At 39.9% G+C, this 12,601-nt stretch overlaps 2 protein-coding genes across 4 annotated transcripts; one reads left to right on the top strand and one right to left on the bottom strand.

Moving 5' to 3' along the window:
• Positions 1–873: 873 nt before the first annotated feature.
• On the top strand, positions 874–1,932 carry LOC103711370 (the record flags this gene model as incomplete). Its single annotated transcript, XM_008797480.4, has 1 exon — positions 874–1,932. A coding segment is annotated over one exon (840 nt), but the record flags the coding sequence as incomplete, so codon positions are not given.
• A 1,074-nt stretch (positions 1,933–3,006) lies between these two features.
• On the bottom strand, positions 3,007–11,963 carry LOC103711371 (zinc finger A20 and AN1 domain-containing stress-associated protein 8-like). 3 transcript variants are annotated; one of them, XM_026806336.2, is made up of 4 exons: positions 11,810–11,963; positions 11,642–11,698; positions 9,907–10,361; positions 3,007–8,364 (listed from the first exon to the last, which is right to left on the bottom strand). In XM_026806336.2, exon 4 carries the CDS (start codon positions 8,324–8,326, stop codon positions 7,811–7,813), a length of 516 nt encoding a protein of 171 aa, XP_026662137.1. In that variant the 5' UTR covers positions 8,327–8,364; positions 9,907–10,361; positions 11,642–11,698; positions 11,810–11,963; the 3' UTR covers positions 3,007–7,810. The 3 variants fall into 3 exon arrangements, with proteins under 3 accessions (XP_026662137.1, XP_008795705.1, XP_008795703.1); XM_008797483.4 differs by having other exon boundaries at positions 10,287–10,361; XM_008797481.4 differs by lacking the exon at positions 9,907–10,361.
• Positions 11,964–12,601: the final 638 nt, after the last annotated feature.

The following is a 12,601-nucleotide window of genomic DNA, read 5'->3' as shown; positions in this document are numbered from 1 at the left end:
GTGCACATCTCGTATACGTGTTCTCAACTTCTCATGCAAAGACGGAGGTAGGATCCATCCCCTACTTCTTCCAATTTACGTCCACGCGAGACTTTGGTGATTCAGCGAAAGCTCCCTCGCGCTGCAGAAGGGGAAGAAGCAAAGGCAGAGCTAAGAAGTAGAGAAAGAAGAAGAGGAAAGGTTATTGAATACTGAGACCTCTTCCTCGGAGAGCAGTTTTTGGAGATGGACCCTAGCGAAAGACATGGCAAACATATAGGATGCAAAGATAAATTTCCAAGACAGAAGGAGTCTATGCCGTAGAAGCTTACGATCCAAACTTTTGCTCTCGTATCCCTTGTGTTAATCTCAGAACATGCAAAGGGAAACAATTTGGTTCTCACATCAAGATGCAGATGCACCTCATGGAATTTTGGAGCTGAATGCAACGATCCGATGATGTGCACCCTTATCCAGTGGGCCTAACAGGGTTTAATGCAAATCATGAAATATTCGCTAAATTAAGCTCCAAAACATCCATAGCATGGCATGTCTTCCTCATGCCCCTTGGGATTTAATTCATGATCTCATGCTATTATGACATGCTTATGGACACAGCCAGTTATAACATGCTAAATAACCAATCTACTTTGAACTAACAAATCACATTTCTTAGCAGTACTTTTGGTGCAAGAGGGTTGATAAGGTTTCCAAAAGCAAAGTAGAATGAACAACTCACATTTCTTAGTATCACCAATCTCCTCCAGGATCTTAATATCAACCTTTGTTTTTTTGAGACACGAATCTTAATATCACCATTTTAGCTCAATCGCCAGAATTCCATCATCTCAGGGTCAAACGGTAACAGACGGTTTAACTGGAAAAAATAAATAAATCGATAAAAAAAAAGCAATAGTTGTAGGCGGCTGCGTCGTTCTCCCTCTCCTCCCCCTTCCATCCACAGAAAATGGCATCCTTCCTCTCTCGCAGATTACCTCGAAGCTCCTCCTCCTAAACGCTAAAAACCCTAATCTCAGCTCCTTTACCACCCTCTTCCAGCCCAACTCTCATCTCGGAACTCTCTCCAAACCAATCCCCATTCCCTCCGATGTCACTCTCCTCTCCTCGGTTTCTCCCAACCCTAATCCAAGCTTCCTCCAGTCCTACCCAATTTCCCCCACAATCCCCACCTCACTGGCTTGCATAAGCCCCAGCATTTATGCGCTCAAATCGCACTCGGATCTCTCCAAGATCGTAACTTTCGAACAATCCAGCAGCCCCAATCCCAGGAGGACCAACAGGAGCTTCTCATCGATCCCTCCGCAGAGCTCCTCCGATGCCGGAGAGCCTCCCCGATCCCCCCCTGAATTGCAGCACCAGGAGATCACCGGTCCCACGGTGGAGCGCGACGTCTCCGCCCTCGCCCTCCTGGGCATCGCCCACCTCGGCCTCGGTGCTTGGATCGCCTACGCGGTGCGGCCCCCCGACGAGGTCTCGATCCAGGGACTCATGGCCTTCGCCTTCCCCTTCTCGCTGGCTTTCCTCATGCGCCGGAGTCTCAAGCCGATCGCTTTCTTCCGGAAGATGGAGGAGCAAGGCCGGCTTCAGATCCTCACCCTCGCTCTCCAGGCATCGAAGAGCTTGAACCTCCTGTTCCTGAGGATTCGCGTGGTCTCGACTTGTTGCATTCTGGGCATTTCCGCTGGGTGTTTGGTCACTTTCTGGTTACGGTGATGTTAATTTGTGGTCAAATGATCTTCACCATCTTGCTTCTGGTTTTGTTTTCTGAATTCGGCCTTCTAAAACATGTTGCGGGCCTGATGGATCTTTTGCGGTATACAATCATGCCATTTTTGAGGGATACTTCTGCAGCATTTTAGTTGAAATTTTCATCATGTAGTTTTAAAGTTGACACTCAAGATCCTCTGAATGCTGCAGATATTTTCCGCATCTTCTTGATATTTTATATAATCTTCGGTTCAGTGTAGCAATCAAATCGGGTCGAATCAAATACTAGTCGAGATGGATACAAAATTAGGTTAAAAATTTGTTAACCCAAAATAAATCTGTTTATTAAAAATTAAAAATTTCGATTTAGTTTGGATTATTTTATTAAAAAGATAATTTAATTCAAGATTATCACTATTATGCAGGTGCTGCCTATAAGATCTCGGCACATTCTTTAATCACGACCGTATGGCTATTAAGGTTTACAAAGTAACTAAAGATTCTTCTAGCCAAACATTGTTAAATGTTTCTATGACAACCAAAGTTGAGGTCCACATGCACCTAGAGGCAATATGATTAAAATGTCATGTCTCATACCAAACCTAGCACAAATGATTAAACAATGGATATGCTTTCAACATAAACTTACACCACAAAGTTCATGTTTTGCTTTGCTTTCATCTTGTATTTCTTGTTTTTTTTCCTTTTTCTTCTTCTTTAATTTTATCAAAAACTTCTTTCTTGCATCTCTTGCCATTTCTTACTAAAATTGTTAGAGAAAGTTTCCTACTTAGGCCATTCAATCGCCCGTGTCATACAAAGCTAAGATAGAATAAAAGATAGCTTAGACATCACGAAGTCTAATAATTTCACAAAACAGTCGCAACCATCATGTTGATTTTGCATTACATAGCGATTGCTGTTATTGAATGATAATTCCCACAAGCAGGATTAAAGTCCAGTCAAGCCCTTCATCCAAAACCAGAGGTCATACAATATCCAAGTTAAACGGATGAAATAATTCTTTTCAGAACATTTAATTGTATCAACCGGAGAACTATAGCCTAATAGCCCACATGGCACACCATTCCTGGTGCCATGGCCAAGGAACAATGCTTACTCTAAGATTGCATACATACAAACGAAGGCAATATTAGAGATTTACTAACCATCGCAAGCATTGTAAAACAGAACACAAATGCCTAAGTACCTCAAAATCAAATTAACTTATTTTGTGAACCACACGAGTACAATCGCATGAGACATCCAATGTCTCAGCACTAAAGGGAAAACACTAGATGATCTAATATCTTAAAAAATCTTGAATAGCATGATAAATCACCAGACCAAGGGAAAGAAGATTAGAGATATCTGCCACTTATTGTAGCCTGACCAAAATATTAAGCAACAAAACAAAGTTCTAATTTTCTCTCTCTCCAAAACAGGATTAAATTGATCTCCATAAAACCACTTCACTGCCCTAAATCCCTAAGACAGATGGTCATGTCAGCCAGCATGATCTTAAAACTAAACAACAGGCAAATGTCAATGCACATCTGTAACTTATGACTAGAATCAGGCATTTGTGTTGCATGTCCAATGACTCCAATTTTTCAACACCACCTCAAGGCTCGACTTCCTTTTGTTATTTATTTCCGATACTAAATAGTCCCAATGCCATACATTTCTTCTTTCTCAGCACATTTTGAAGTCTCGGATTCCTATACTCTTGAGTCCCCAGCTCCTTTCCTCTGTTCCTTCTTTCATATCCTTCCACCAGAGGCTCACATGTATAGCACAAAAAAAATATTAGTAAAATATAATTGGAAGATGATGCATTTGCATATGCAATAAAGCAATGTTCCGAAAGACACTTTATCAATGGCATCGATTTTTGACTTCAAAAATAAAGAGCTTCACCCTCTGAAGACCGCATGAACTGGATGATGCAACTGTATAAACAAACAAATTTAAATTTCCACTGAATAGTGAATCCAGTATTTAAATAGAGACAGACATCAAGCCCTTTAATAAAATGCTCAAAATCCAGATACCATATCTACGCATACATCTGTTTAGTATGAAAATCTCAATCTCTATGTGCTAAATTTCCAACCAATTAAATTCCAATGCATAATTTAAACTTCACCACATATCCCTCTCTGCAATTTCCTGTGCAACAACATCCAAGTTAGATTTGCCGTATCCTCTTATATTTTAAGAACCAGGACAGGGGATCCCAGCCGAAATTTGGGTGAGGGTGGTACTCAACCCCAGGTCCTTGATACCAATCCCAAAGACTTTACCTACTAGATGGCACCCTTAGAAGATTTTCCATATAATATCTCATCACCCAACATCCATTCCCTCGCACCTCCTTTCTTCCCTTCAGCTCTTACCACACTGCAGCCTCCCTCTAGGAAAATGACCACATCCATATGTTTCTTTTATCACTTTAGCCCATTTGTTGCCCTAATAAGCTTCCTGTTTGGTTCATACAAATTCAAAATCTTCTAGTCCTAGAATACACCCATCTCCCTCAATACTCCCCACTCCTGGCCACCATTTTAAGTAATTAAACCCACATTCCTGGAGCCAACATTAGTAAAATTCTCTATAATTTCCATAAAAGCCTAACACGTGCCCTCACATGCACAAAACTCTAAAAGAACATCACTTCATCCAGCAGACCATTTGATAATCTAATTCTAAACCAATTGAACTTCCAAGCTTCCTCTTAGGCATTCATTTGCAAAATTATGAATCTTACCACTCAATTAGCCTTAATAACCTCCCCTCAACTTCATTGTTGTTTCCTTACACTCAAAAACCACAGTATGTCGTATGACGCATTGCAGCATATATTGCAAAACAATGTTGGTAATGCAATAAGACATAAAGGATACCCAAATCAGTTGCCACATGTATCCTCAAAATCAGTTTGTTTAACAACTGTAACTGTCGAGCTAAAGTTTGACAGTCCGCAACCTCAAGACAATTACTGAAGTTCGACATTTAGCATCATATGAAAATCATAAATATATTAGTCATTGAAAACACATACAGAACAAAAAAAAATAAGATAAGCAATCCCCAAATAGAAAAACTAATGAGACACTGAGAATTTAATCCTGGTTCATACGCCATAATCCAAATTCTATCCAACACTTCATTTTATATCTTATACCTAGGTAACCATCACATATAGTATAGCGGCAATCCTTATCTCACCTATAAGTGATTAGCTTTATCTAGTATGGTACAATCTAACCATGATTGAAAATGTCTATAACTAGCTCTCTACCTGATACCAGCCCTCTAAAAGTTAACTAGTGGGCTTCCAGAACTTTAGGAAAGCAAGAAACCTGCTATGAAGCCTGAATTGAAAGTTGGCAGGGTACCAAAAACTACCTCATTGGTTATATAGTTCAAAATCATGCACTCTTACAAGGTCAGCATAGATGTCACAAGGGCCCAGACAAAGATGACAAGCAAGACTTTTAATAGTAACCAAACAGAATAAACCCAAAGTATAATCTAAGGATCCCTAAGTCAAAAACTGCATCTTTCAAATCATGGACCACCTGATTTTGCTTAAAACTCAACCTATGTTATATGTACTAGAAAACCTATATAGTCCCAACTTGAACAATGGGAAAGATGACAAACATGAACTTATTTGGATGGTTTTTTTGGAAAAGCTTTTCATTATAAATGAATGCTACAAAATGGGAAAATAAAGAATCATCATTGGGAGGTTCTCAAGTTCCATGAATAACATAAAACTTAGCAAAAATAAATCAAAGTTTGATGCATTGTTTTTGATTTGGAATTTGATATATATGCCACTCATTTGGTACATGATAATAAGATCTACAACTTTAAAGAAGGGTGATCAAGTGCAGATGGATAAAGTCGTTCTTGTTTATACAACCACGCAGAGGGAAATCGACCTCACTAAAGCACATTAAATGCCATGTTATCATCCCCCCCCCACCCCACCCCAGTGTCAGAAAAGAAAAAACCGTTACTTTTGTCCAATCACATGAGATTGTATGTGCCATCAGATATAAACATCTTAATTCACCTTGTAGTGATCATGCAAGCAATCAAGCATTAAAGTATAGGCCGCATGCACCCATAACAATATATACTAGCCTCTATAGTCAGCTTGTAAGAATAATACGATCAACGGATCTAAAGTGAGCATGATTGGACAATGTTCAAATACATGTAGCTGGTTACCTGCATGACCTGACAAGAACTCAAACTGATTTCATAAATAACCTTCAGATTTCTTGAATACCTAAGTCATGCAGTTCACGTATAGTAATCTTTTCACCCTCACCTTCATATGGTAAACCCAAAACATCATTAATACCTTCGGCTTATACACTCACAAAAGCTCACGAGATATCCCACAGAAGAATAACTTGGTAATTACTTTCCTAAAAATCTCTCTTGAAATGGATAGTCTTAGAGACCCAATTCAGTGAGAACCAACAAAAGGAACTCCATGCAACTCATTGAACTAGCCAGGCAACTTGTGTGCTGTACTAATGGTGAGAATGAAGGTGCCTCCTAGCATATGTGACCACTAAATCCCAGCATATTGATAAGAACAATCATATCTCCAAAACCAGAATTGGTAAAGAAAGCAATGTTTTACAAGGCACTAGCGCCTAGTTATAGACTATAATTCAAAGCATAACCTGTAGTTAAGGTGTAATAAGTGATGGAAAATAGCATCTAGGCAACATCCAGTACTAATTCATAAACCATTGTCATCCTCTGCACCCAAGCATTATGCAAAACCATGAAGGCAGGAGCCTATAGCAGCCAAGAAGCCATCCTACAGGCACCCAGGCAGCCATGCTCAGAAGGCTAAATAACTCAACTTCATGCAAAACCATGAAGGCAGAAGCCTATGCACTGCAAGGCTCCCCTACCTAGACAGCCGACAGGAACCCGGGCAGCCATTTTCAGAAAGCCAAATAACTCAACTTTATGCAAAACCATGAAGGCAGAAGCTCATGCATTGCCAGGCACCCTGCCTAGAAAGCCCACAGTTACCCAGGCAACCATTTTTCAGAAGGCCAAATAATTCTATCAGACACTACCATAAACTCCCTACAACACATAGAAATAGCATACCATAAAGTCCCTCCAACACATAGAGGTGGCATGCTATAAACTCCCTACGACACAGCAATAGCATAAACTGCAACCATAATGGGCAAGAAAAAACACATGATATGTTCAAGGCCGCAAATATTCAATATTTCTTCTTTACACCAGTCCAACTTGTGAAATGTAATGGGCACTAAAATAGACTACTGAGATACAGCTATAAGTGCAAATTTCTGAAATTTCATCATAGCATGCTATGAGATATAACAAGAAGAAATGAACATTATCAATACTTCATCTGATAATTTTTCTAGCTAGAGATGGCTTCATACAGACCACAGATTGCTTAAGAAGTTCTTTAGTTGCTTCATGATAGTTCTAAAATAGGTGCAACCACAGGAAGAAAACACCAACAGCACGTACAAACCAGATGAAGCAACAAATATCAGATATATGATGATATTTTTACCAGATAACAGGATTGAATAAACAATCAGGCATCAGCAATAATTCCAGAATTAGATCTAAGGATCGGGAAGAGATTAAGGTTAATCAATAAATGATCATCATTTCCAGATTATAGGACATCACCATGAATCCCAATTTTCCCTTGAAACTCCATTTTGCAGAAATAGCAATGAAACACAAAGAAGATATATACCATTCACATCACTAGGGCACTATCACTGCTGAAACACAATACAGAAGATACAACAGAAAATCATAAAGATAGCCACATCATAAGAACTTTAAATCATCCACAATGCAAATAAAAAGCTTACACATCAGAGCCAACATGGAAACCTTCTGCAACCAACAAGTTCTTGAGGCTACAAGGAAGCCACCACATCATGCCTCCATCCATTTATGGCAATAATGAATGCCCCTGAAGACAAGCAGAGAGCATGATTTGAGAAGCCATAGACAAGAAGACAAACTTTCTCAGATTCCATCAACCTTCTTGTCCACGTCTCTAGATCTTGTCAAGCTTTTCAGTTTTGATAACAGGGTTGGCTTTGGCTATAGCATCTCTGCCTGCTGTTCTGTAATCAAATGGGCAGTTATGCTCCTCAGAATAGCGATGTGTTGCACAGAAAAGATTTCCACAACGACAATTGAACCCAGTTAACCCAACTCGCTTCCTACAAGTGCTGCATCTATTTGGGCCGACCTTCACCTTTGTCTCACCACCCTCACTTATGACCGTTGAATCAGACAGATGTGCAGAGATGGTTTTTGGCTCCACTGGGCCAACAGCTACATTTGCATTCTCGGAAACTATTGGCTCTTTTCCACTGCTACTACCACTGCCATTTACAATGCCATTAATGGATGATGATGCCAGCTTGGCCTGTTCCTGCTTTAATATCAGATCCTTGTGGCACTTGGAGCACATGTTCATGGTTGCTGCACTCCCAAAGAAGCCACAGTTGTTGATGCAGAGAATTGGAGCTTCAGGAGTTTGGCATTCGGTCTTGTTGTGCTCCATATTTTCAACCCTCCTCCACCAATTGTTATCTCAAAATTCTGAAATACAATAGCAAACCATCAACAGAATCAAGACACCTCACCACAAGCACGGGAAAGCCTCTTAACCATAAATACCCTAAACCTAACATATCTTATGTTGCTACTCCAAAAAACGAAAAGAATTGACAACCTGAGAGTAAACCTAATTTTTTTCAAGACAGCCACAACTTCAATAAATAAGGCAGAACGATGGAGTTAAAAGTGTGCTCTAGGACATCAAACATCCGTTGCAACATTATATGGATTATTCTACATTGAATCTGTTTACCAAGACCAGAGATCTCAATTTCAGTTAAAGCCCGAAGCTCATATTTAAATTTTTGTTTTATAAAAAGGGGAAAAAAAGTCCCACAACCTAAACCGAGATTTGAAGACCATTTGATGGAAGCACGTGTTTCTTTTTTTTTTGGCGGGGGGAGAAGTGGGGAGCGCATTACTTGATCCAAAAAATTGAACTTTTACTAACAAAGCATATTTGATATTAGAATTTTTCTAATTTTAGTCAGAGTACATTAGAGATGAAATCAAATCAGCATACTTAACCAAGAACACTGATAAATCAGAAGGCATATTCCAAACAAACGGAATAAAAAAAGGATTTTGATGCCAGAGTCCTGATGCGGAAGCGAGAATGTCGGCTTGAGTAACGCAAACATTGGTGAGAATCCAATGCCCCGAAAACCTAAGGGTTCCTTCGCGAAGTTCGTCCACGGAGGGTGAGTCAGGGCCTAAGATCAAGGCCGAAAGGCGTAGTCGATGGACAACAGGTGAATATTCCTGTACTACCTCTTGTTGGTCCCGAGGGACGGAGAAGGCTATGTTAGCTGAAAGATGGTTATCAGTTCAAGGACGCAAGCTGACCCTGCTTTTTTAGGGTAAGAAAGGGTAGAGAAAATGCCTCGAGCCAATGCCTGAGTACCAGGCGCTACGGCGCTGAAGCAACCCATGCCATACTCCTAGAAAAAACTCGAACGACCTTCAACAAAAGGGTACCTATACCCAAAACCAACACAGGTGGGTAGGTAGAGAATACCTAGGGATCATCCCTTCTTTTTGCGCCAAAGGTCTTACATTTCTGAAGAAACTGGAGCTACATTTCTTTTCAATTTTCATTCAAGAGTTCCTATGTGTTTCCATGCCCTTTTTTTTGAGACCTCGAAAAATAATGAAATGGACAAATTCCTTTTTCTCAAGTTTTGGATCGAACTAATCCATTGATACAAATCGTTTGAATACCTAGGGATCATCCCTTCTTCTTGCGCCAAAGATCTTACATTTCCGAAGGAACTGAAGCCACATTTCTTTTCAATTTTCATTCAAGAGTTCCTATGTTTTTCCACGCCCTTTTTTTGAGACCTTGAAAAATAATGAAATGGACAAATTTCTTTTCTTAAAAATACATACAAGGAAAAAGATAATGGCAACCCCACCATTAACTACTTCATTTTCATTTATTAATTTAATAGTAATAGAAATACATATCCTACCGAGATAGAATTTGTAACTTGCTATCCTCTTGCCTAGCAGGCAAAAATTTACCTCTGTTCAAAGACTAATTCATTCGGATTGACATGAGGGTCCAACTCCCTTGCATTGCCGGAATCCATTTTGTATATTTGAAGCAGGTTGACCTCCTTGCTTCTCTCATGGTACAACCCTCTTCCCACGAGCCCTCTTTCTCCTCAGTCCACAGAGACAAAATGCAGGACTGGTGCCAACAGTTCATCACAAAAGAAAGGACTCACCGAGCCAGAATCACTAACTAATACTAATAGTAATATAATAGAATAGAAAAGAACTGTCTTTTCTGTATACTTTCTCCGATTCCATTGCTACCGCGGGCCTTACGTAATCGATCGGATCATATAGATATCCCTTCAACACAACATAAGTCATCGAAAGGATCTCAGACGACTTACCAAAGCACGAAAGCTAGGTCAGAAAATTGATTCCTATTTGAAAAGTGCATGACGCATGGATAAGCTCACGCCAACCTGTCAATTTTGGATCCAATTCAGAATTTTTCTTGGAAGGTATCGAAAAAAGAATAGAAATGCAATAATATCGATTCATACGGAAGAAAAGGTTCTCTATTGATTCAAACGCTATACCTATGGGATAGAAATAGAGAAAGAGAAAAAAAACTGAAGATTTCACATAGTACTTTTTTTTTATCAAAAAATCAATCTGATTGATTTCGTACCCTTCGTTCGATGAGAAAATGGGTTAGATTTCAGTCTATTAGAGAACTATCTCTCCAGGGATTGTAAAAGATGTTCCACTAGAAATATTCTTGTTATTGCTTCGACTCATATTCCCCAAAAAGTGGATCCCGCTCTAATAGCTCCGAATAAATTAAATACATGCATTAAGATACGAAGGCTTCTTATTCCACAACAACGAAAGCACTTTTTCATTCTTTCATATACAAATGGTACTTCGAACTTGGAACGAGCATGAAGAAATTAACGATACTTCTTTATCTTTTGAGTTGTTCTGCCGGATCGGTCGCTCAAGATCTTTGGTCTTCACCCGGACCCGATGAAAAAAATTGGATCACTTCTTATGGATTCGTTGAGAATGATTCTGATCTAGTTCATGGCCTATTAGAAGTAGAAAGCGCTCTGGTGGGATCCTTACGGACAGAAAAAGATTGCAGTCAGTTTGATAATAATCGAGTGACATTACTTCTTCGGTCCGAACCAAGGAATCAGTTAGATATGATGCAAAATGGATCTTGTTCTATCGTTGATCAGAGATTTCTATATGAAAAATACGAATCGGAGTTTGAAGAAGGGGAAGGAGCCGTCGACCCGCAACAGATAGAGGAGGATTTATTCAATCACATAGTTTGGGCTCCTAGAATATGGCGCCCTTGTGGCAATCTATTTGATTGTATCGAAAGGCCCACTGAATTGGGATTTCCCTATTGGGGCGGGTCATTTCGGGGCAAACCCGAAAGTGAAAAATTCTAAGTTTAAACCCAATATGAGTATGATTGAACCCAAATCAGTATGTCTAGGCAGGAATAAAAATTTTAAAAAGAAAACACCTTATAAAAAAAAGGAAGGACAAACCTTGTAACGAATCAGTAATTTCTTTGAAAGAACAGCATAAAATAAAAAACATAATTACCATAAAGAAACCAAATCAACACTCCTGCAGCAACAAAAAACACAATCTAAACCAAAACCAATCAACAAAAGCAAAACAAGAGAACGATCAAGCCATATAAAAGCTAATCCAAGCCCATCAGGAACAATCCAACACACACCTGTTTATCTCGGTAGGAAGGCCCTTCCGCGTTCCGAATTACGGCCTTCGTCAATTCCTGCTCCAATTACATAAACAAAGACGTGAAAACCCCCCAAATCTACCCAACTCCAGAGTCAAATCAAAGGAAAAAAGGAGGAGCAAATTAGGAAAAGTTCTGAACTCCAACCCTAAACAACAGAGTCGCCTCGATATCGTAGAATTGAGGGCAAGAAAAGAAGGCGTCGATCAGAAAGAGAGAGAATTAGGTTTGACATTGGAGAGAGCCGGGAGGCTATTTATAAGATGGATTTCTTCTGCTGCCAACACGAACCGGTGAAGTCTGCCCGCGCTGCCCGAGCGGCGTTCAATGCCGAGTAGGCGAGCGAGAGGGACGGACGGCTCTGATGCGTCCACGTCGCTGTTAGCGCGTGGGGCCGCCACGAGACTGCTTTTTTATGTTTTTGGGTAAATTCACGGGACCGCCTTACGTGGGGCGTATTACATTTGCCTTTTCCAGATCGGGCAAGTATGGAGCTGCCCGGGACTTTCTCTCCGGCCCATCTTAGAATTTTCTACGTAGATGCTCACTCCGAAATAGCCCACAGAATATTATACTTAAAAAGTAAAAAAAAATCCAGCTGCGGCCCCGGAGGCTGTGCACAGCTGAGTTGCCTAAAAAAAATTATATCTTTTACGGCGGGCACCATATGACCGTCCATCATAGATGATTGCAACCATTTATTACGGTGCTTTGAGATCAGCATTTGATGAATACTGTCTACAGAAACAAACATCGGGGTATAATTTCTCGTTGGTTAAAAGGGGTGATCATGGGCTGCACCTACACCCGTTGTATGTGAATCGTCACTGTACAAAAAAAAAAAAAAAACAATAAAACTAAGGTCACTTTATGCAAACTTAGTTTTAATACGTGTTCTTGTAAAGTGACCACAAATTTACCATGAATTTTCGGCTAAAG

Source organism: Phoenix dactylifera, chromosome 7 (genome assembly GCF_009389715.1).
Source record: "Phoenix dactylifera cultivar Barhee BC4 chromosome 7, palm_55x_up_171113_PBpolish2nd_filt_p, whole genome shotgun sequence".
Classification (NCBI taxonomy): Eukaryota; Viridiplantae; Streptophyta; class Magnoliopsida; order Arecales; family Arecaceae; genus Phoenix; species Phoenix dactylifera.
This window is presented reverse-complemented; position numbering and strand designations above follow the sequence as displayed.

Excerpts from the sequence above, each read along its gene's own strand:
- LOC103711371 (XM_026806336.2), bottom strand. The coding sequence starts at position 8,326 with ATGGAGCACAACAAGACCGAATGCCAAACTCCTGAAGCTCCAATTCTC.